At 49.1% G+C, this 24,596-nt stretch overlaps 2 protein-coding genes across 4 annotated transcripts in view; one reads left to right on the top strand and one right to left on the bottom strand.

The window, feature by feature from the left end:
* LOC310692097 (hydroperoxide isomerase ALOXE3-like) overlaps positions 1-2,563 on the top strand; it is a 35,550-nt gene extending 32,987 nt beyond the window's left edge. Inside the window, exons 15-16 of the mRNA XM_083472627.1 lie at positions 167-1,519; positions 1,604-2,563. The gene's annotated coding sequence lies outside the window, so the exon portion shown is untranslated. The remainder of the gene's footprint in view (positions 1-166; positions 1,520-1,603) is intronic.
* Positions 178-24,596, bottom strand: LOC310692098 (hydroperoxide isomerase ALOXE3-like). Of its 3 annotated transcripts, none has more exons than XM_083472629.1 (14): positions 24,378-24,596; positions 22,422-22,626; positions 21,100-21,184; positions 19,781-19,903; positions 18,580-18,683; positions 16,564-16,736; positions 13,019-13,162; positions 11,747-11,950; positions 9,919-10,005; positions 8,049-8,218; positions 6,051-6,172; positions 5,811-5,911; positions 3,946-4,116; positions 178-615 (listed from the first exon to the last, which is right to left on the bottom strand). In XM_083472629.1, the coding sequence occupies exons 1-14, from the start codon at positions 24,396-24,398 to the stop codon at positions 436-438; spliced, it is 1,890 nt and encodes a 629-aa protein (XP_083328755.1). In that variant the 5' UTR covers positions 24,399-24,596; the 3' UTR covers positions 178-435. The 3 variants fall into 3 exon arrangements, 2 of the variants coding, with proteins under 2 accessions (XP_083328755.1, XP_083328754.1); XM_083472628.1 differs by lacking the exon at positions 24,378-24,596 and adding an exon at positions 24,013-24,264; XR_014518661.1 differs by lacking the exons at positions 178-615; positions 24,378-24,596 and adding exons at positions 4,255-4,327; positions 24,013-24,265 and having other exon boundaries at positions 3,977-4,207; positions 5,112-5,911.

The following is a 24,596-nucleotide window of genomic DNA, read 5'->3' on the forward strand; positions in this document are numbered from 1 at the left end:
TTCCCTTATTCTTTTCTTTTACTTAATCTTTTACAGCTGTAATCCCCTTTTTCTAAAACCTCAACATTTTAGCATTCGTTAATTTTACAATGTTTCTTGAGATAAATTTTAAATTTCTTCCAATCTTCATCCACTGTCTCTTTCCCCTGGTCACGGATTCTGCCAGTTTCTCCAATATTTTTGGGGGGTGTTGGAGGAGCAGGTGAGCAATTTCAGGAGCAACCAGTAGTGAATGCCGTACAAAATAGAGCTGGAAAAGATGGACAACTCCACTCTCCTGCCTGTTCTGGTCACCCTTGCAAGCATCAGGCCTGAAAGCCCGACTTGGAGGTTCAACGTTTCAATGCTATGGGGAGTTGCAGTTCCCTGGGTTTCTTTTGGGAACCTTAGATTTCAAGGCGCATCTTTGCAGAGCAGGCTGGGAGACAGCTGTGCTCAGATGGACGTGCTGTTTTCTACTTCCGGGGGGTTGAGATAGTTGTACGGCAGAGGCAGCCTCCGGTTCCGCTCCTCAATTTCCGTGGAGATCTGGGCCAGGCGATTCTGGAAAGCTGCAATTACCTCCTTCGGCTCCTCTTCTGTGAAATGTTCATCAGGGTAGCACCCCAGCGGTCTCTGGAGGGAGACAAGAAATGAGGGTGAGGTTCTAGAAAAGGTGTTTCCCAACCTTTGGGGCCACTGCCCCCTTGGTGCTATAAACTGTGGGAATGTTCAGGGTGACACGAGAGGATATATTGTTTATGAACATCCTTCCTAACTTGCATTAGCAAGTTTCTTTACTTAGCAGAGTGCATTCCCCTTTACACAGCAGAAAGCTAGTTGCAAACTCGTGTGAGTTTCTTAAGACAATCTGGCTGGTTTAGACTGAAATGTGTTCTAATATTTGCCTGGTAAGACAAGACAGTATCTTAAAAAGCAAAGACATCGCCTTGCCAACAAAGGTCCGTATAGTTAAAGCTGTGGTTTTCCCAGTAGTGATGTATGGAAGTGAGAGCTGGACCATAAAGAAGGCTGATCGGCAAAGAATTTATGCTTTTGAATTATGGTGTTGGAGGAGACTCTTGAGAGTCCCATGGACTGCAAGAAGATCAAACCTCTCCATTCTGAAGGAAATCAGCCCTGAGTGCTCACTGGAAGGACAGATCCTGAAGCTGAGGCTCCAAGACTTTGGCCACCTCATGAGAAGAGAAGACTCCCTGGAAAAGACCCTGATGTTGGGAAAGATGGAGGCACAAGGAGAAGGGGACGATGGAGGACGAGATGGTGGGACAGTGTTCTTGAAGCTACCAGCATGAGTTTGACCAAGCTGCGGGAGGCAGTGGAAGACAGGAGTGCCTGGTGTGCTCTGGTCCATGGGGTCACGAAGAGTCGGACACGACTAAACGACTAAACAACAACTCCTTGAATCCCCCCTAAAAGAATAAAGACGCCACATTCTTATTCATAAGCAATAAGAAGAAAGTTTACTCATGATCAGGCAGAGCACAGCGTGATCCCTGAAGGCAGGCTTAAGGTTAAAGTTACAAACTTCTACTAACAGGTTTACCCCATAAGGGAGATGACCTGAGGGACTGCTTGGCTGGCAGCCAGCAGTTCATTCCAGGAAGTTCTTAGGATGAAAAGAGGATGGAAAAGAGGGAGAGTGGCAGGCATTCCTTGGCCTTTTACCAGGACTGGAAAGTTTACGCCCACCCGCTAGTCCCATGCAAAAGGAAGGATGCTCCAGGCCAGGAGGAACAGGAAGTTTCGACTGGCTGGACCAAGCATTCCCTTGCATGTCCGCTCTAGGAAAACAAGGAATGTTGTACTTGACTGCTCGCAGTGGATTACATCCCACATAAACTTGTCCCCAGTGCCCTCTACCCTATAAAAAAGCATAGATGATGTGAAAAGGAACCAGGGGTCTTAATAGATGGCAAGCTTAACACGAGGAAGTAATAGTCCCACTCTATTCTGCCTTGGTCAGACCCCACCTGGAATACTGTGTCCAATTCTGGGAATCACAGTTTAAAAAATGATATTGAGAAGCTGGAAGGTGTGCAGAAGAGGGCGACCAAGTCTGAACGGTGGAAGGAGTTGGGGATGTTTAGGAATCTGAGAGGTGACATGATAGCCATCTTCAAATAGCTAAAAGTCTGTTCCACAGAAGATGGAACAAGCTTGTTTCCTCTTGCTCCAGAGTGTCGGACTTTAAACCAATGGATTAAAGAAAGGAGAATTCCGACTCAACATTGGGAATAACTTTTTGATGGTAATAGGCCATGACCCACTAAGGAAGATAATAAAACGCAATAAAATTCAGAGCAGCAACAATTAATTGAACCACTTTATAGGAAAACAACAAATTGCTTAGAGGTGTTTTGTTCTAGTAAGCCGCATGTAAGATTTGTTAAATAAATAAAATGAATTTCAGATTATATTACTTAGGGATGGGCGAATCTGTCGGATTTGGTTTTTCTCAGTTTCTCATTTTGCCATTCTAAAATTTAGTTATTCACATTTCCATGAATTTGCAAAAGTATCAAAATAAAAAAAATAAAAAACAAGTCCTCGTGAAAATTAATCAGCATTTCGGTGTGGATTTCTCCTGATATAACCTCTTTGTGTGAAATTTTGCCTCATATACAATTTTTCACATGATTGTGTTGTATTTTTGTAACATCTCGCTTGGCTAGAGAATCACATTGCAAAATTCAGGGAAATACAACTTCCAATGGATGGCAGCATTTCGATTTGTGTTCCCCACCTCCCCAAAAAGTGTGAATTAGGTAGTTTTGGCGATAAATGTGAACTGAACCTAATACTCCCAACATTCCTAATATTATTACATTTAGGGTGGTATTGAACTAAGTTTTCCTCAGAGCAGATTCGCTGAACCGAATAACTGTGTGCATTTATTTCAATGAGTAAAACTTAATTGAATCCCACCCTTCACCCCCCCCTTTTTCCTCCGAGGGGCTCATGGCAGCTGCATACATAGTTTCTCCTCAACACACTTCACCCTAACAACAACTTTGCAAGGTAGGCCAGGCCGACAGAGAATGACCAGCCCAGCTTCACCAAGGGAGCCTCATCGCTGAATTAGTCCAACGCTAACCACTACTCGACACTGTCTCATTCAGGTTGGCCCTTTGGTTGCTTGGTAGCAGAATACAGCACACACCTTTTCTTCCTCTGGCTGTGCTGTGTCCCGGATAAGAAGGAGATGGCCATCTGTCATGGATGCTTTAGTTGAGATTCCCACATTGCGGGGGTTGGACTAGATGACCCTGGGGTCCCTTCCAACTCAACAATTCCAAGATTCCATGATGATGATGATCATGGGTAGGCAAACTAAGGCCCGGGGGCCAGATCCGGCCCAATCGCCTTCTCAATCCGGCCCGCAGACGGTCCAGGAATCAGTGTGTTTTTACATAAGTAGAATGTGCCCTTTTATTTAAAATGCATCTCTGGGTCATTTGTGGGGCATAGGAATTTGTTCATTGCCCCCCCCCCCAAAATATAGTCTGGCCCCCCACAAGGTCTGAGGGATAGTGGACCGGCCCCCTGCTGAAAAAGTCTGCTGACCCCTGATGATGATTGATTTACAGTGGTACCTCGGGTTAAGTACGTAATTTGTTCCAGAGGTCCATACTTAATCTGAAACTGTTCTTAACCTGAAGCACCACTTTAGCTAATGGGGCCTCCTGCTGCCACCACACGATTTCTGTTCTCATCCTGAAGCAAAGTTCTTAACCTGAAGTACTATTTCTGGGTTAGCAGAGTCTGTAACCTGAAGCGTATGTAACCCGAGGTACCACTGTATTGAATTTATATACCGCCCTATAGCCGGAGGTCTCAGGGCGGTTCACCAAACAAAATCAAAACATAAAACCACAACATATATAATCAAAATAACAACCCAATAAACACCCCCCATCAATGTCCCTTCCATCTTCCTCTTACCCTATCCTCCGGTTCCTTGCTAAGCAGCCAAAGGAGGAGCAAAGTGTTACAGGTCGTGCTGACGTCCGGTAAAGTCTCTAGGACGCTCTCGAACGTAGCCCGGCCCTTGATTTTTGGGGGTGGCTTCCTCATGGAGGAGGGGTAGTTGGGCATCCAGGCGCCAAAATCAAACTGGAGAAGAAGAGTTGGAGGTTAGAGGGCTCTGGGCAGTCAAAAGGCGCCTGGGACCCTTCCTCCGCCTGCGCATGGGGAGATGGGTCACCTGAGAGAATCACCTGAGAGAATCACCTGAATCACTCTGTGAATCACCTGAGAGATTCACAGAGGATGTTCGCTGGGATCGAACCTTGGAGGGAGGAGGGAGATACGCCATTGGGTGAGGCTGGGGTGTCAGGTGTGCATGCAGGAGCCAGGCCTGTGACCAATAGGACTCTGCAGGACTGGGGCTTTCCTAAGTTTATTCTGAAGAGGCAAGGTGTGGCCTCACAGGTGAGGCTGATTGGTAACTCACAGCACCTGGTGGCAAGAGCCAGGAAGGGATAGAAGGTCAGCATTTCCCAGCCTTGTTCCCTGCCTTGCTGCACTTGACTCCTGATCCTCAGGCCCCTGACTTTGTGACTCCTTGCTTCTTGACCCTCGGACCCTTGGCTTCTTGACTCCCGGCTCTCTGACCCTCAGACTCTTGGCTTCCTGACTCCTGGCTTCTGGACTCCCGTTCCTGCTCCCACCCCGCCATCTTGCCCCCGGTCCCGACTGTTAGGATATAGTTCCGTTCTACCTTAAAAGGGAACAGGCTATTGTGTCTGCTGGGAACTTCCATTGCATGTTGCTTTTGCTTTAGCTTTACTGCTGTTTTTGCTGGACACGAAGGCAAGCAGACATGTTTTCCTTTGTTCCTGAGCTATGCTGAATTAAATGCTGTAAATATGCTTGCACATCTCTCTCTGTCCACCTCTTCCGTTGTGGAGATTTACACACTCTGCTGACAGAGCGTGCACGGGTCTCTAAACGTATCTGAGGCTCGTGTCACTGACTGATGTTCCACGGGAGACCGGTGATCGGAGCCAGCTGGGGGCCTGCCTGATGCCCCCGTCTCCCTGGCAGTATCCCAACAACAGGGTTATGGGCCAGCTGGGACTTCGATCGCCCGTGAACCAGACCGTGACATGGGGAACCAGAATTGGAAGCTGCCTTCTATGGATGCCGTCCCTTAGTCCACCTGGCTCAGAATTGTCTACACCACTCCTCCCCAACCTGGTGCCCTCCAGGTGTTGTTGGAGACCACTCCTGTTTCACCTGGCCATTGGTTGTGGTGGTTGTGGCTGGTGGGAACTGGAGTCCAATGACATCTGGGGAGCATGAGGATAGGTAAAGGACCCCTGGATGGTTATGTCCAGTCAAAGGCGACTATGGGGTTGCGGCGCTCATCTCGCTTGCAGGCCGAGGGAGCCGGCGTTTGTCCACAGACAGCTTTCCGGGTCATGTGGCCAGCAGAACTAAGCCGCTTCTGGTGCAACGGGACACTGTGACGAGTGCCAGAGCACACGGAAATGCAATTTACCTTCCCGCCACAGTGGTACCTATTTATCTTCTTGCGCTGGTGTGCTTTTGAACTGCTAGGTTGACAGGCGCCAGGACAGAGCAATGGGAGCTCACCCCATTGTGGGGATTTGAACCGCCGACCTTCCGATCGGCAAGCCCAAGAGGCTCAGTGGTTTAGACCACAGCGCCACCCGCGTCCCCTTCCATGAGGAATGCAGTTCTGACACCCCCACATAGACATGATTCTCCCTCTCCTTTCCCTCTCTATGCAATCATTTGCATTCCACAGAGTTAAAGAGCAAGAGAAAGATGAAGACCCCAACCTGGCCGTTGTTAACGCTGGCATGGCGGATGGAGCAGGTAAATATTACCATGGTGAGGTATTTGGTGAGCTGGGCAATGGTTTGTAGATGCTCAGGGAAACCTGGAAGGAGAGCAAAATCAGGGTCAAGATGCCACCCCACACAACTGTGCCCCCCAACCTCCCCTAGAGGTGGTCGCAGCATGAGGCGATTCAGGGTCCGGCGGCCATTTTTGTAGAGGGTGTCGGAAGCAGATCTTACCAGAGGACTCTCGCTGGAAAAAGCCCTTGTCGAAAATCTCAGCCACCCAGGCCTGGAGCTCAGGATCCTCCTTGACAGACCCGTCACTTTTGTAGTAGAGATGGACAATGCCCTTCACAAAGCTGCAGCAATGAGAGGAGAAGGGGAAGAGTCGGTGGCAGTGGCCAGTGAGGACTCAGGAGGAGAAAATGGTTTTTCTCGTGCCCAATCTGTTGGCCTCCGGAGGTGTGGGATTACAACTCCCATCAGTCCCCAGCTGGCAAAGCATGACTGTGGCATGCTAGACTAGAATGCGGCAGCCAGACTGGTGACTGGGAGCAGCTGCCAAGACCATATAACGCCGGTCCCCAAAGACCTACATTGGCTCCCAGTATGTTTCTGAGCACAATTCAAAGTGTTGGTGCTGACCTTGAAATCCTAAACGGCCTCAAAGGCCCAGTAGACCTGAAGGAGCGTCTCCATCCCCATCGTTCGCTGAGGTCCAGCTCCGAGGCCCTCCCTGCAAGAAGTGAGGTCACAGGGAACCAGGCAGAGGGCCTTCTCGGTGGTGGCGCCTGCCCTGTGGAACGCCCTCCCGTCAGATGTCAAGGACATAAAAAACTATCTGACTTTTAGAAGGCATCTGAAGGTAGCCCTGTTTAGGGAAGTTTTGAATGTTTGGTGTTTTTAATATTCTGTTGGGAGCCACCCAGAGTGGATGGGGAGGCCCAGCCAGATGGGCAGGGTATAAGTAATACAATTATTATTATTATTAGTCACTGAGAAAAGAGAATGCTTCAGTACAGGTAGATGGGTCTCCATTGGCCTCATCTAGGCTCACAGACTGATATGTCTGATGGTTGAACAAACCACAAACTTGACATGAGCCAACAGTGTGACGCGGCAGCTAAAAAAGCCAATGCAATTCTGGGCTGCATCAATAGGAGTATAGCATCTAGATCAAGGGAAGTAATAGTGCCACTGTATTCTGCTCTGGTCAGACCTCACCTGGAGTACTGTGTCCAGTTCTGGGCACCACAGTTCCAGAAGGACACTGACAAACTGGAACATGTCCAGAGGAGGGCAACCAAAATGGTCAAAGGCCTGGAAACGATGCCTTATGAGGAATGGCTAAGGGAGCTGGGCATGTTTAGCCTGGAGAAGAGGAGATTAAGGGGTGATATGATAGCCATGTTCAAATATACAAAAGGATGTCACCTAGAGGAGGGAGAAAGGTTGTTTTCTGCTGCTCCAGAGAAGCGGACACGGAGCAAAGGATCCAAGCTACAAGAAAGAAGATTCCACCTAAACATGAGGAAGAACTTCCTGACAGTAAGAGCTGTTCGACAGTGGAATTTGCTGCCACGGAGTGTGGTGGAGTCTCCTACTTTGGAGGTCTTTAAGCAGAGGCTTGACAACCATATGTCAGGAGTGCTCTGATGGTGTTTCCTGCTTGGCCGGGGGTTGGACTCGATGGCCCTTGTGGTCTCTTCCAACTCTATGATTCTATGAACCATCTTACCGACGAAGGCGCCAGAGAGACTCTCTTGACCTAAGCGTGTCCGTAATGATGGCTTCTCCCCCAGTGAGATTATGCTTGCAAATTACATGACCCACTTAGCAATACAGTGGTACCTCTGGTTATGTACTTAATTCGTTCTGGTGGTCCATTCTTAACCTGAAACTGTTCTTAACCTGAAGCACCGCTTTAGCTAATGGGGCCTCCTGCTGCTGCCGTGCCGCATGATTTCTGTTCTCACTCTGAAGCAAAGTTCTTAACCTGAAGCACTATTTCTGGGTTAGCGGAGTCTGTAACCTGAAGCGTATGTAACCTGAAGCGTATGTAACCCGAGGTACCACTGTAGTCTAAATCTTGTTCCTTCCCAAGTCTAGGAATTCCAGGATTTGAAGAGATGGGCTGGAGGTCTGCCTCTGCAGCCCTCCCAGTGTCCCCAGCAGGAAGGCTTGCTCTTGCTTTCCGCTTTGTCCCTCTCCGCCCTCCTGGAGCCAGGATCGCACCTCTCGATGGCTTCCCAGAGCTTCATGCCGTCCTCCTTGTAGTAGTAGCCAGGGAGCGACTCAAGCCCCCTCTCCCGGAGATCGTCAGGGAGGCAGAGGGTGGAATACGTCAGCGTTGAAAGACCTTTAGCCAGCAGGTGTGACAGACCGTGGAAGCCCGTGGCCATAGCCTGGGAGAGAGAAAAGGCCCTTTTTGAGGAGCTTGGAGCAAATGCAAAGCTGCCAAGTGCCCTGGGGAAAACGGGACATCTCGTTTTTTCATGAGAGATCATGGCAGCCATGTTGGGTGCTCTTGCGCTGAAAAAGCACCTGGGAGGGGCAGAGAGGTGCGAGTCGCAAGAATCTCCTGGGAGAGCATCCCGGAAGACACACGTCCCAATTTGGGGTCTGAAAAAGTTGGATGGTATGTGAAGCAGGTAAGCTGCTGAGCTCAGAAACAGGAAAGCACCTGCTTAAGGCAGGGGATTCCAAAGTGTATTCATTATAATATTAATATTATTGCTGCTATTATGATTATTTCTTCTTTTTTTGTATATAATATTTTATTAAATTTTCTGTTTTACAGTTTAAAGCACTCTTTCGTACATCCTTAAGATATCAGTTTCCCTTCTTCTCTTTCCATGGTTCATATTACATATCAAAAAACACTGCATATTTTACAAAAAACTATACCATTCAGCATAGCTGTCAACTTACAGATTTGAAAATAAGGGACCAGCAGCCTTGAAAATAAGGGACCTGCAGCCAAAATAAGGGACCTGCAGCCTCACCTGTTCCAGGCACTCCAGTCTTCCTGTCCTCCTCATGGTCAAACTCATGCTGGTAGCTCCGAGAACACTGTCCACCCAACTTTGTAACCAGAGGTTCAACTGAATAGAATCTGAATCACATGCACCACAAGGCCTATGCAGCCTCAACTTAAGATGGCTCCCCGGCCTGGCTTTGCACTGCAAAGTTTGCAGCAGCACGTGCAACAAAATGGCGTCCAGCATTCAAAAAACCCCTCAGCTTGCATTAACTAGCCACACACAAGGCATGCAAGCTCCACCCCCCAGTCGTTCTTAGACTCCTTATTGGGTGAGCAACGCAGCCAAGCAACACAGTTGGAGCCTCTCTCCTCCCTGGCCGGCAGGGAGGGAGGGAGAGGAGCTGCTTCCTTTGAAATTTAAGGGACATCATTTAAGGGACATCTATCAATAAGGGACAGCAGCAGGACATGGCGCTGGAATAAGGGACTGTCCCTTCAAATAAGGGACACTTGACAGCTATGCATATAGTCTTCCATTATTACGTCCACCAAAACTTATTTAAACTGTTGAATTTATCTCAATGCTGCCAGCATTTTCAGCTGTACACAGTTATTTCCCATATAAACGCTTTTCAATCTTCTCTAAATATATGTTCTTCTTGTTATCTCATTCTATATGTTAAGTCTGCAAGCTGTGCATATTCCACCCCCATCGTTCTGCCCGGACACTGAGGTCCAGCTCCGAGGGCCTTCTGGCGGTTCCTTCACTGCGAGAAGCAAAGCTACAGGGAACCAGGCAGAGGGCCTTCTCGGTGGTGGCACCCGCCCTGTGGAATGCCCTCCCACCAGATGTCAAGGAAATAAACAACTACCTGACTTTTAGAAGACATCTGAAGGCAGCCCTCTTCAGGGAAGTTTTTAATGTTTGATGTTTTATCGTGTTTTTAATATTCTGTTGGAAGCCGCCCAGAGTGGCTGGGGAAACCCAGCCAGATGGGCAGGGTATAAATAATTTTTGTTATTATTATTAACAGTTCATTTCCCATATGTGGGGCAAAGTCCTCATCGTGGGCAACTGCCCCCAGGATCAGACTGCTAAGGGTTAAGCAAATCCGCGCTTACCAGGTCTATGAGGCCGCCTGGAGCAAAGAGATTCCCTCTTCCCAGGACGTTGATATGGAGCGTATATCTGAAGTGTGGGATTAACAGCTGCAGGTGAGAGAGAGAGAAAACAAGGTCAGAGAAAGGAGGTCACTGGAGGTGGGCGAGTCCAAGGGAGGGTTGAGATCATCCCCCTCCCCAAACCTTGCTCAGGCCAACTCTGGGTATGTCCACCTTCCACAAATATTTTCATAGAATTGCAGAATTGTAAGCGACCCCAACGCGGGTGGCGCTGTGGGTTAAACCACAGAGCCTAGAGCTTGCCGATCAGGAGGTCGGTGGTTCGAATCCCCACGACAGAGTGAGCTCCCGTTGCTCGGTCCCTGCTCCTGCCAACCTAGCAGCTCGAAAGCACGTCAAAGTGCAAGTAGATAAATAGGTACCACTCCGGCGGGAAGGTAAACGGCGTTTCCGTGCGCTGCTCTGGTTCGCCAGAAGCGGCTTAGTCCTGCTGGCCACATGACCCGGAAGCTGGATGCCGGCTCCCTCGGCCAATAATGCGAGATGAGCACCACAGCCCCAGAGTCGGTCATGACTGGACCTAATGGCCAGGGGCCCCTTTACCTTTAAGGGACCTCAAAGGGTCATCAAGTCCAACCCCCTACGACGCAGTTAAAAAATCCGTGGCAGATGGCCACCCCTCCCTTTGTTTAAAAACATCCCATGAAGGAGGTTTAGAGTGAATTCCTCCCAACATATGTTTCTTTGCATACCATTGGAACTAATAGACACATATGTTGCCAAGCAAATTCCCTAATAATAATGAAATAAAAAATTTAAGGTCTTATATATAAAATAATTGTTCATAAATGTACCCAGCAAACACGTACATAAATATATAAACCACATAATAATAATAATAATACTAATTTATTATTTCTACCCCGCCCATCTGGCTGGGCCTCCCCAGCCACTTTGGGCGGCTTCCATAAAAACCAAAAATACAATAAAATATCACACGTTAAAAACTTCCCTGAACAGGGCTGCCTTAAGATGTCTCCTGAATGTCAGGTAGTTGTTTATCGCTTTGACATCTGCTGGAAGGGCGTTCCACAGGGCGGGCGCCACCACCGAGAAGGCCCTCTGCCTGGTTCCCTGTAGCTTTGCTTCTCGCAATGAGGGAACCGCCAGAAGGCCCTCGGCGCTGGACCTCAGCGTCCGGGCAGAATAATGGGGGTGGAGACGCTCCTTCAGGTATACTGGACCGAGGCCGTTTAGGGCTTTAAAGGTCAGCACCAACACTTTGAATTGTGCTCGGAAACGTACTGGGAGCCAATGCAGGTCTTTCAAGACCGGTGTTATATGGTCTCGGCGGCCGCTCCCAGTCACCAGTCTAGCTGCCGCATTCTGGATTAGTTGTAGTTTCCAAGTCACCTTCAAAGGTAGCCCCACGTAGAGTGCATTGCAGTAGTCCAAGCGGGAGCTAACCAGAGCATGCGCCACTCTGGCGAGACAGTCCGCAGGCAGATAGGGTCTCAGCCTACGTACCAGATGGAGCTGGTACACAGCTGCCCTGGACACGGATTTGACCTGCGCCTCCATAGACAGCTGTGAGTCCAAAATGACTCCCAGGCTGCGCACCTGGTCCTTCAGGGGCACAGTTACCCCATTCAGGACCAGGGAATCCTCCACACCTGCCCGCCTCCTGTCCCCCAAAAACAGTACTTCTGTCTGAAGCAGCACAGGAAAGCAGCCCTGGAAATCATTTTGACTTCCAAACTGACCAAATTATTTCTCTGCAAAGTCAAATGGAAAAGCCTCCCCGTTGTCCCCTTCAACCCACACCCACCTTGTGCACCGGGTGGCACATGGGTAGTTGCCGCAGGGTGGCCAGCAGGAAGACTTCCACCACCAGGTGGGTGTGCAACAGGTGGGTGAGCACCTCGTGGATGTGGAAAGTGCTGTTTCGCACCCAGAGCTTTGCCAGCGCCCAGTCCCACTCCGAATCGGTGGGCAAGAAGACGGGGCTCTCCGGTCCGGGTTTCTGGGTGAGCTGGAAACAGGAAAGCATTGTTGAGGTTGTAGTTGTTTTTTGAGAGCAAGTTACTAGTCCCTTGAGAGCATAGCTGTCAACATTTCCCTTTTTTAAAGGGAAATCCCCTTATTCCAAATAGGATTCCTCGCAAGAAAAGGGAAAAGTTGACAGCTATGCTCGGGAGGGAAGCGAAAATGGTGTCACAGGTCAACACGGAGTAAACCCATATTTTTTTGTGGCCAGGCTTCCCTAGGAATATGTTTGCACTTCTGAGTTGTACAAAACTATTCACCCACCGGGCCCCCGTCCATGAGGCAACGGCACTAAGCCAGGAATCTTTATCCTCTAAAACAGGCATGTCCAAAGTCCGTTTTGGGGGCCTAATCGGTTTAATCTGGCCCATGTGGCAGTTTATTTCCAGGGGTAAAATCCCCCCAAAAACCTCAACAACTTCAACACTAAAAAACGCTCAGCACCTCACGGCCCTTCACTTCATCAAATCTGGCCCTCTTTGAAAAAAGTTTGGACACCACTGCTCTAAACCATGGGTAGGCAACCTAAGGCCCGGGGGCTGGATCCAGCCCAATCACCTTCTAAATCTGGCCCCCAGACGGTCCCAGAATCAGTGTGTTTTTCCATGAGTAGAATGTGTCCTTTTATTTAAAATGCATCTCTGGGTTATTTGTGAGGTGTAGGAATTCATTCATATATTTTTTTCCAGAATACAGTCCGGCCCCCCACAAGGTCTGAGGGACAGTGGACCGGCCCCCTGCTGAAAAAGTTTGTGGACCCCTACTAGTAAACCAAAGTGTTGTAGTCAACTAAGCCCTGCTCGGGACAGACCCGCTGAAACGAACATGTCTGCCCTGGATTTGAAATCATCCTTTTTTAAAAAAACAACTATGTTTTTATTGTCAATTGCTCTGGGATGTTTCGTGGAAACTGGAATAACAGAAGAGCCCTGAGTATTGTGGTACAAGGGGGTGGGGGGGGGGAAGAAAGAGGGTGAGGAAGAGAATTAATCCCTCCAGCTCTGGAGTGGGGGGCTTGGTGGAATTTGTCACCCTAGAGGGAGACGGGCGTTACCTGGATGGCAATGGGGATCATCTCCCCCAGGGGAGTCGAGTGCAGGAGGCAGAGAGGAGCAGAGATATGCTGGAGGGAACCGTTCAGTTTGGCGGCTGGGACGCCTTCCAGAATCTGGCAGTCGATGAGGAAGATGGTGCCCTTCTGTAAGTCAAGGTAAAGGTAAAGGTAAAGGTAAAGGTAAAGGTAAAGGGACCCCTGACTATTAGGTCCAGTTGTGGCCGACTCTGGGGTTGCGGCGCTCATCTCGCTTTATTGGCCGAGGGAGCCGGCGTTCAGCTTCCAGGTCATGTGGCCAGCATGACTAAGTCGCTTCTGGCGAACCAGAGCAGCACGGAAACGCCGTTTACCTTCCCACTGGAGTGGTACCTATTTATCTACTTGCAACTGACGTGCTTTCGAACTGCTAGGTTGGCAGGAGCAGGGACCGAGCAACGGGAGCTCACCCTGTTGCGGGGATTCGAACTGCTGACCTTCTGATCGGCAAGTCCTAGGCTCTGTGGTTTATTCCACAGAGCCACCCGCGTCCCCTCTGTAAGTCAAAGCCTGCCATTAATATTGCGGAGGGGTGAGGTAGGACAATAATACGCCTCCAAAATGAAAAATGGCATCTATCTAGTAAAGGCTTTCTGGGAAACGAAATATAATGAGTTACAGAAAATGTTCAAAACCACTTTTGTTTAAAAAAAAACCAGAAGCCTTTTTACTGGCTATAGTAGGTGAAGAGGTACCAAGGGAGGATAAAAGACTGTTCATGTATGCAACATCAGCAGCAAGAATCCTTTTAGACCCAAAATGGAAACAGCAAGAAGGACCGACGAAAGAAGAGTGGAAGATGAAAACAATGGACTTTGCGGAACTGGCAAAGCTGACAGGGGAAATCTGAAACCAGCATGATCAAGTATTCCAGAAGGACTGGAGTAAATTTATATGATATTTGAAAGATCATTGTAAGCAATTAACAACACTAGTAGGGTTATCTGAAGATTTGTAATGAGAAATTGTTTACCTTTCTATATTTAGATAGAGAGATAATTTATTACAGTCAAAGACCAGCTCCCATAACATAACACAATAAAAACAGCGTTCATAAAGATAAAATATACAATCGGAACAGATTGCAGCAATAGCTCATGAGTTAAAATTGAGGTATATACATAAACCTGTACAACTGAGATTTGGGCTACCATAAAAAAATGACCCTGAGGCTCCCCAAAGAGCAACTTCAGCATTTCCCTAGTAAGCTATTTTATTCTAGAGGATGATATATGCCTACAAATCTGGGCGCAGAATCTGGCTACCAGCCAGGTCGTCTTATGATCTTTGCTTAAGAGGAGAAAATTAAGTTTAGACTTGTCTGAAAGATCGGCGAGCCTTTTCAGCAAAGGATCAATGGTGTCTCTACGAATCTCAACATAAAAAGGACATCTAAAAATATATATGTTTCTATATTTATTTAAACTTTGAGGTATTTTGTGATGTCTTATTAGAACTGGAAATTCCCGCTCACCCCTTCCCAACAGGTGGGTGGAGTTTGCGGCCCTGAGTGGTACCACCTAGCCGACTGCCACCCACCAGGTAACTGCGGGCTTGGCCCCTCCCCTGCCTGGCGGGCCAATGGGCTGCCGGTGGGGGTGTGGCCTGGGAGTACGTTTAGGGGCCGGTCCCCGGCCAAAACTCACAGGCCTTGTTAGGTATCCTTTAGTCTATCTTTGAGTGAAAGGGGGGCATCTCATCCCCCCCATGCGACGGTGTTTTTGCAGGTCCCGTTCTCAACCCGTGGGTCCTCAGATGTTGTTGGACTACAACTCCCATCATCCCTGAGCTCTGGCCTTGCTAGCTAGGGGTGATGGGAGTTGTAGTTCAACAACATCTGGGGACCCACAGGTTGAGAAAGGCTGTGTTAAAGGGTGTTTGTGGCAGTGGCGTAGCGTGGGGGGTGCAGGGGGGCCCGGCCGCACCGGGCGCAACATCTGGGGGTTAGGGTTAGGGTGCGCAAATCCACGGGTTAGGGGGCGCAAATTACTTGCCTTGCCCCGGGTGCTGACAACCCACGCTACGCCACTGGTTTGTGGGAGTCCCTGACCCTAGAGAGGCCACAAGTAGATCAAACTCCCAATCCGGTGCTGTGCGTGGGCGCACTGTGTAAGTTCACAGTTGCAGTCCCCTCACATTGCAACTGTCTCCCTCAGCCTCAGCCCCCCGTGGGGTTGAGAGGAATACCTTCCAAGGCCATTTCCAGGTTGCCTACATCTGAATTCGATAAAGTTGTCGTCAATTCGAACCCATACCATGTTGTCTAGTCACTTCCTTTGTAGGGGGCGGAGGGGCCCAAGGACAGGGTTAGTGTGTGGGCCCGCAAATATATAAAATGCTGTGGTATAAAGGTTTACTTTGAAAGCCAAGAGGTGGGAGGGGAGGAAGCCGAGAGGCTCGAAAGAGCCAAAGAGGTCAAGTGGAAATAATGATGTAATTATATACAGTGGTACCTCAGGTTACATATGCTTCAGGTTACAGACTCCACTAACCCAGAAATCGTGCTTCAGGTTAAGAACTTTGCTTCAGGATGAGAACAGAAATCGGGCTCCGGCGGCGCAGCGGCAGCAGGAGGCCCCATTAGCTAAAGTGGTGCTTCAGGTTAAGAACAGTTTCAGGTTAAGAACGGACCTCCAGAACGAATTAAGTACTTAACCCGAGGTACCACTGCATGTTGAAATTGTACTGTTGAGAGTGTATTAACTTATGGTCTGTGTGTGTGGTTTGGGAGCTGCACGGTCTGGGAAAAAACAATGCTGTCCACAGTTGTAAAGACTGTAGAGAGAATAACTGGGTGCACTCTTCCCACCTTGGATCAAATCTATGCCTCCAGGTGCCATAAGAAAGCTGCAGAGATAGCGCAGGATAGTGCGCACCCTGGAAATGATCTCTTTCAGCTTCTGCCTTCTGGAAGGAGGGACAGGGTTATAAAGACTAGGATTAGCCGCCTGAGAAACAGTTTTTGTCCAAATGCGATTTTGGTTTTAAACGCAGCGTAAGGTAGTCTCTGTGGGAGTATATTGTATTTAATTATGGGGTATCAGAGTTTTTAGGGGGCTAACCAGGCTGGGATATCTGGGATAGCAGGCTTGTTGGTTTTGAATGTCTGATGTAGATTTTTTTCAATTTCGTTGTTCTGTATGGGACAATGACAATAAAGATTATCGTATCGGAAAATTAATAAAAATTATTTTGAAAAGAAAAGTGGCTGCCTGTCTAATAATATAAATTGTATCTTCTTTCCATTGACTCATACATTCCAAGTCTGTAGCAAAACTATGTGAAATTATTGGAGACAATGCAAACAACCAAAGCTTTAAGTGACAATTACGGAATCTTGCGAAAGAGCATCAAATTGCGGAAGAGAACGAGCAGCAAAAGCAGAGTGGGCTCAACAATTCACGAAAAAGGAACAAAGCAAGAGGATGGAGCGAAGGGCATCCCTGATGGCAGCTGAGGACTTTGTGAGGCTGTGTTCGGAAGGTGTGGGGGCCTCCCTGTCTTCTTACCTTCAGCTCCTCCTCCAGGGTGGTGTGCTTCTCCAAGGATTTGGCAACCATCTCATGTGTGACAGGGAAATTGGCTGGGATCTCGGTGCAGCGCCGGATGATGACGGGATTCACTCCGTTGAGATACTGGTACCCAAAGAAAGCATCTTCGTCCCAGTGTGTGCTGACGTATTCTGGGGACACAGAGATGTCCTTGGTAAGGTATCGGAGAGGGCAGATTTCCTTTGGGGTGTGTGCTAGAGGAGGCCTTTATTCAGAGGTGGGGGCAGATGGGACGAACTGCAAAAGTCCTTCAGTCCTCAGTTCCTCCCATCCATAAAGTAACAACAACAACAATTTATTATTTATACCCCACCCATCTGGCTGGGTCCCCCCAGCCACTCTGGGCGGCTTCCAACAAAACACTAAAATACAATAACCTATTAAACGTTAAAAGCTTCCCTAAACAGGGCTGCCTTTAGATGTCTTCTGAAAGTTTGGTAGTTATTTTTCTCTTTGACCTCTGGTGCAGAATTTAGGCTCCTGGGAATCTCAGCCAGAGGAATTTGCTGTCTTTATGGCTGGGAAAACATGCTGGAACTGTGAAATCTCAGGAGCTGAATGAGATTTTAGGGTCATAGCCATGCCATTCCTGGAGTGGTTTAACTATCAATCGCTTTTCACAGGGAACTTTGGGGATTTTACCCCTCTGAGGGGGGAACAGGGATCTGTTGACAACTCTCAGCATCTTTAACAAACTACAGCTCCCAGAATTCTTTGGGGTTAGATGATTACAACCCGTTATGCTTTGGAAACTTCAGCCGGTGCAGAATTCGGCAGTCAGGTTGGTCACCGGGGCAAGATTTGAGCAGATAATGTCAATCCTGGCCCAATTGCACTGGCTGCCAATTAGTTCCCCGTTCTCAATTGAAAGTGCTGGTTTTGACCTATAAAGCCTTAAACGGCTCAGGACTGCAAGACCTCAAGCCCTGCCTCTCTCCAGATGAACTGCCCTGGACCCAGTGATCACCTGAGCCCCTTCTTCGTGTGCCTCCTTCGTATGAGGTCTGGATGGTGGCAATAAAAGGAAGGGCCTTTTCTGTGTTGGCTACCCATTCGTGGAATCCTCTCTCCCTAGAGAGGCTCGCCTGGCGCCTTCACTACATCCCTTTCGGTGCCAGGCAAAAATATTCCTCTTCTCCCAGGCTGTGATGGCCTGGGATTCCAATTCAGAGGCTGAACTGGAGGAATCCCAGCCTGCACAGGAGTCCTCGCCTCCAGGGCCGGCTGAACTGGGGCAGGGTCTTGATTCTGAGGCGCCTGCACCTGTGCCGGATCCTCAGGAGCAGGCACCAGGTGAATCCACTCTGGCTCCAGAGGTGGTTGAGGACTCAGTGCCTACAGGTGAGCCTCCCCCTGGGCCCAGTAACCCTTCAGCCTCTCCTGAACTGCAGAGGCTCAGGGCAGAGAGGCGAAGGGAACTGGTTTCTCCCAGGAGGAGTGCTCGCCTTAAGGCCAGGAGAGGCGGGTCTCCTGGGGGCCAGGACCGCCCCTGGCCTCAGAGAAGATAAAGGCCAGTCAGCCCGGTCCCAGGTTGCGGAAGCAACGTTGTTGTCGAGTACCTGCTCCTACCTGGACCCAGACCTGACCTTCCAGTGTTCCTGTCCCCGCCCGGCTTCCTGCTTCTGACCTTCCAGCGTTCCTGTTCCCGCCCGGCTTCCTGCTTCGGACCTCGCCCCGCTCCTTGTGAACGGTTTCCAGGCTAGTGACTCAGGACTGGACTTTGACTATGATAACGGTAACCTTCCCCCCGGGACCAGCACACAAGCCTTTGGCTAATTAAACTCTCTAAGGCCTTTGGAGTGAGTTTATTGGTTTTGTTTGTTGTTATGGTATGTTTTTTGTTTTGCTTTTATATTGTAAACCACCCTGTGATCTTTGGATGAAGTGTGGTATAGAAATAATAATAATAATAATAATAATAATAATAATAATAATGGCTTATAGGATGAATGTGGTCTGGAGGAAGATACTGACCTGAAACAGGGGATCGATAAAACCAAAAAGCCCTCCGAACATCATCCAGCTTCCGCCAAGAATTCTTACAATCCAGCAAGCCCTTCAGTTTCAACTCAACTTCTCTGGCATTCAGAAAGGAAAATAAAACATATTGAAAAGTGGGGGGTGCTGGGTCTCCAAAGCTCCTCTTGTTTCTGCCCCCCATGACTGGCAGAAATAAAACAGATATTTCCCACAGCATAGATAAGCATGATAGGAAGGAACTTCACCTGTTGAGTTCCTGTTTGCTCTATAAGTCTTAATGGCAAAAAGGCTGGGAATTTTATACTTCCGCCGCTTATTCCACACACAGGTACATTCTTGCCAATCCATGGTTGATCCCTTGTCGGTACATTTAAAATCAAATAATAATAATAATAATAATAATAATAATAATAATAATAAAAAAATTTATTTATATCCCGCCCTCCCCAGCCGAAGCTGGGCTCAGAGCAGCTAACGACAGTAGAATGATAAAACATTCTAAAATCATTTCATTATAAAATTAAATCGAAATCAGATTAATGGCAACCATTGGGCTAGAGTTCTGTGAGGATTGCCAAAGGAGGGGGTCAGGCTGTGCCCTGGCCAAAGGCCTGGTGGAACAGCTGTGTCTTGCAGGCCCTGCCGAAAGATGTCAAGTCCCGCAGGGCCCTAGTCTCTTGGGACAGAGCGTTCCACCAGATCGGGGCCAGTACTGAAAAGGCCCTGGCCCTAGCAGAGACCAGTCTAACCACCTTGCACCCTGGGAACTCCAAAATGTTGTCATTTGTGGACCTTAAGGTCCTCCGCGGGGCATACCAGGAGAGGCGGTCCTGTAGGTACAAGGGTCCTAGGCTGTATAGGGCTTTGAAGGTTAAAACCAGCACCTTAAACCTGATCCTGTACTCCACCGGGAGCCAGTGCAGCTGGTAAAGCACCGGGTGAATGTGATTTCGCAGCGAGGACCCCGTAAGGAGTCTCGCTGTGGCATTCTGAACCCGCTGGAGTTTCTGGGTCAGTCTCAAGGGCAGCCCCACGTAGAGCGAGTTACAATAACTCGCATGGATCACAGTAGCGAGATCAGGGTGAGAAATTTGCTATGAGCAAAACGGTTGAACCAGAATTCAGATCCTGGGGGATTCCTCTCATCCCTCCTCTAGCTCCCGCCTCTGCCACCCATGTCCCAACAGATACTTACGAAGCCACCATTTGCACCCGGAAAGCAGTGTATCGCCTGCAGGAATACTGATCGTTTGGATGCAAATTGTCTACGCAGTCAACATCTAGGCATTGGGGCCAGCCCGGTTGATATTCTTTATATCTGCCCCAACACATAAACATAAATGTTTGCAAAAATCGATAAATGGGGGGAAACTTAAATAAAAATCAACGTATCAGCAAAAATACAAATGTGCATTATATCTGATGAAAATTGCTTGCAGAACTGTGTGCGTTACTCAAAAGTGCTTTAAAAAAAACGAGTATAGGGAATTTTGCAGTGAAATGCTGCTCAGTTTTCACAGGGACTTAGAAAAAGCCCCCCCAAAGTGATTTGGAAATGTGGAAAACTAAAGATGGGGAAAATGAGAAACTCTGGGGAGAGCCACACCATAGATTCAACGCACACGACTTCTCCCAAAGAACCCTGGGAACTATAGTTCCCCCTCGCTGAGCTACAATTCCCAGCACCCTTGCCGAAGGACAGCTCCCAGTTTCCTTTGCAGTAAGTGCTTCAAATGTATGGTTCAGGAAGCGCCCTGAAATCTTATTCGGCTCCTGAGATTTCACACTTCCAAGCATATTACGCCAACCATGAGGACTATTAAGTTGCTGAGATTCTCGGGAACCTACCGTATTTTTCGCTCTATAGGACGCACTTTTCCCCTCCAAAAATGAAGGGGAAATGTGTGTGCGTCCTCTGGAGCGAATGCAGGGTCCTTGGCTTCAGCGATAGCAACGCAAAGCCTCCGAAGCGCAGAGGGAGCACTTCCTCCGCACTCCGGAGGCTACGCATTGCTTTCGCTGAAGCCTGGAGAGCGAGAGGGGTCGTGCGCACCGACCCCTCTCGCTCTCCAGGCTTCAGGGATAGCCGCCTGAAGCCTTCAGAGCGCAGCAGGACCTCGGGTTCCTTTTGCTGAAGCCAGGAGAGCAAGACTCTCTTGGCCTCAGCAGAGAGGGAGAGCTGTGCAGCGCCCCTTCAGCCAAGCAGGAGGAGAAATGGAAGGGGCTCCATTTCTCCTGCCCTTTCGCTGAAGGGGCGCTGAGCAGAGAGGGGGATATTTTTTTTCCCTTGTTCTCCCCCTCTAAAACAAGGTGCGTCCTATGGCCGGGTGCGTCCTATAGAGCGAAAAATACGGTAAATTCTGCATGCGCTCTTTGGGGGAAGCCATGTATGAAATGTGCTTTAAATTGTACAATATGGCGCTGTCCGGGGAGAACCCAATGTTGACAGATTGACTCGTCCCTGCAGCCGACTCCTGGCCCGTTCAGGTGAGCTTAGCCACAGAATCTGCTCACCTGTAGGCCTGTCGCTTCGCTCGCAGCTCATTTCTCCGATGTTGTAAGAGCAGCTCGTTCTCCTTGTCCATGCAAACGGTTTTGGCTGGAGGGGAGAGAGGCGGGTGGGATGGAAATAGAGTTTTGGGGGAGAGGAAAGATCGCAGGACGGGGCTTTCTCTGGCAACCTGGCTCCATCCCTCTGAACCCAGGGCCAGCCTTGAGGCCACAGCCCTGTCTTTGGAGAACCAGAGATCTAATTCTAATAAGGACTGCCGCTTCCAGAACTCAAGCCTGAGCTTGCTTCCCTTCCTCTTCCCTCCCCATCGCTTTTTCCTTTTGTGTCATGACTTTCAGATTGTCAGCCTCAGGGCAGATACTACCTTGCCACGGACCTCGTAAGCCGCAGCTGGAGCCTTTTTGGCTAAAGAGCGAGTCAATAATAATCATAATTACAATGAAATATATACAGTGGTACCTTGGGTTAAGTACTTACCGTATTTTTCGCTCCATAAGGTGCACCTGACCATAAGGCGCACCTAGTTTTCAGAGGGGGAAATAATCAAGGGAAAAAATATTAACCCCCCCAGCCCAGATCTTCTCGCGGCTGGAGGGGGAAGCTCGGTTAGGCCCCCCCCCCCACAGCCCCAAGGAGCAGCTCAGGGACCTTCTCCCTGCTTTTGCGGGAGGTGGGGGAATTCCCCCACCTCGTAGAAAAGCCCACAGGAGCCGCACACCCTTTAAGGAGCACACGGCTCCTGCAGGCTTTTACACGAGGAGGGAAACGGGATTGACTGGCCATGCCAGTCCCTTCTCCCTCCTGGGGAAAAGCCCGCAAGAGCCGCAGGGGCTTTTCCTGCCTGCCTCCCCCCCCCTGCATTCGCTCCATAAGATGCACACACATTTCCCCTTACATTTTAGGAGGGAAAAAGTGCGTCTTATGGAGCGAATGCAGGGGGTAATTTGGTAATACGGTAATTCGTTCCGGAGGTCCGTTCCTAACCTGAAACTGTTCTTAACCTGAAGCACCACTTTAGCTAATGGGGCCTCCTGCTGCTGCCGCCGCGCTGCCAGAGCCCGATTTCTGTTCTCATCCTGAAGCAAAGTTCTTAACCTGAAGCACTATTTCTTGGTTAGCGGAGTCTGTAACCTGAAGCGTCTGTAACCTGAGGTACCATTGTATATATCCTTCATGGAGTGGGTGGCTGTGGCAGCACGGAGCCTTTGGCCACGAGGAATGCTAATCGGGTGGGAAGGAAGTCTTGGATGTGATATGCCAAGCCAGAAAAGCGTCGCTCCTTCCCCTCTGTGGAAATACCAGAAAGCCGGACAGGGTCTCTCACCTGCCCCTTCTCTGAGCTCGAGGGTCTGGTACCCCAGAAGCCACTGGTAGCAGGGGAAGTGATACGTCTCTCCCAGGGGGGCGGACACTTCAACATAGCTGCAGTTCCAGTTCGTCTGAGGGAAGATGCTGTACTTCTCCTTGTGAAGCCGGACCAGCAGGATGGGACCCAAGTCCTGTTCGCTTTGGACCACATATTCACCCACCTGAGAGGCAGAAGGGGAGAGTTTAAGGCAGGGGGGTCAGCAAACGTCTTCAGCAGGGGGCTGGTCCACTGTCCTTCAGACCTTATGGGGGGCCGGACTATATTTTGAAGGGGGGGGGGGAATGAACGAATTCCTATGCCCCACAAATAACCCAGAGATGCATTTTAAATAAAAGGACACATTCTACTCATGTAAAAACACACTGATTCCCGGACCGTCCGCAGGCCGGATTCAGAAGGCGATTGGGCCGGATCCGGCCCCCCAGGCCTTAGTTTGCCTACCCATGGTTTAAGGCACATGGCAACCGGAAGAGGCTGTGAAACGCAAAGAAGGCGGTGTTTTTGCATCCGCCTTCTCCTCTGGCAAAAGGACACAGGACTTTCTTAAAGGATTCTGGCAGTAAGCCTGAGAGTTAACCCAACCCAAAAGTGTTCTGTACACAATAAATCAGTTTTGAGTTCATCTCTCCACCCACTCACGCCATCGCCTGCATCTTCACGAAAGTTTAGCCCATCACTAGGCTATCAGAACAGCAGGAGCAGCTGGGAAGGGAGCATTGGAGTTCATGGATTTTAAAAAATAATCATTTTGTATGTTGCCTTTGTTTCTTAATTTGATCCTTTTACATAGTTTTGCATGTACCATGGTATTTTATGCATTGTGCCTTTCAGTCCTTTGTATTGATCATTGTTTATTGTAATTGCTAAGTTTCTGTTTGACGTTTTGGGAGTTAATTTTATCGTGCACTATTATATTCTAATAGGTTATTAGGTAAAGGTAAAGGGACCCCTGACCATTAGGTCCAGTCATGACCGACTCTGGGGTTGCGGCGCTCATCTCGCTTTATTGACCGAGGGAGCCGGCATACAGCTTCTGGGTCATGTGGCCAGCATGACTAAGCTGCTTCTGGCGAACCAGAGCAGCGCACGGAAACGCCATCTACCTTCCCGCCAGAGTGGTACCTATTTATCTACTTGCAAGTGATGTGCTTTCGAACTGCTAGGTTGGCAAGAGCAGGGACTGAGCAACGGGAGCTCACCCCGTTGCAGGGATTCGAACCGCCGACCTTCTGATCGGCAAGTGATAGGCTGTGTGGTTTAACCCACAGCGCCACCCACGTCCCTAATAGGTTATTACGTATTACTTTATTTCATTCCATTTTAAAGTTACGTTTCGTTATGACTTTTTGTATTGGATCAGATGATTATAAGGTGTGCGTTCTTTGCTGCATATTTTGTTGCTGTGAACCGCCTTGTGTATAGTAACATAGAAAGGCCGTTCATGAATTAAAACTGAAATGAAATGAAAAATTAGGGCTGAGCTAAAATCCTGCTGAAATCTGACAATGCTGAGCTAGGCAGGCTTCCGAAAACCCAAAGCACTCACCTCTCCGGGCGAAAAGTCTTTGCCGCATTTATCCAGCTGGGTTTTGGGGCTCTCGCCTCGAGACCCCACCAAAGTGATGGAGATCGAATCCATGGTCCCTGCACACAGGTAGTTGCCTGTGGCAACCCGGATTTTGTAGGTACTAGCCATGGAGGCTGCAGCTGCGGGACTTTTCCAGAAACCTTGATGAAAGCCAGTGAGGTTTTTATTTTCCCTCTCCCTCCTCCTGCTTCCGCCCAGAGTCTGGCTGTTCAGAGGAGAAGACCAGCCAGTTCCCCCACTCCTCCGCCTTGCAGGGTTGATGCTTGGAAGAGAATTTGGGAGTGAACAGGAGTCGGCCCCTCCTGACTCCCACGCACGCTCACCTGGGACAGGTGCAGGTTCATGCAGGTGGGTGGGACGTTTCACTTGGCCGGAGCTTTATCAGATGCTGGGAGATCTTGGGTTCGAGACCGGGGGCTGCTGGCAAAGCCGGCTTCCATTTATCTGCAGGAAAGATTAAAAAAAAACTAATCGGTGACAAATTATGACAACACCAGAGGACTCATCACCTGGAAGGATTATCTGTGGCTCTGCAATCTTGA

This window comes from Podarcis liolepis (genome assembly GCF_965112155.1).
Source record: "Podarcis liolepis genome assembly, chromosome: 13".
In the NCBI taxonomy this organism is placed as follows: domain Eukaryota; kingdom Metazoa; phylum Chordata; class Lepidosauria; order Squamata; family Lacertidae; genus Podarcis; species Podarcis liolepis.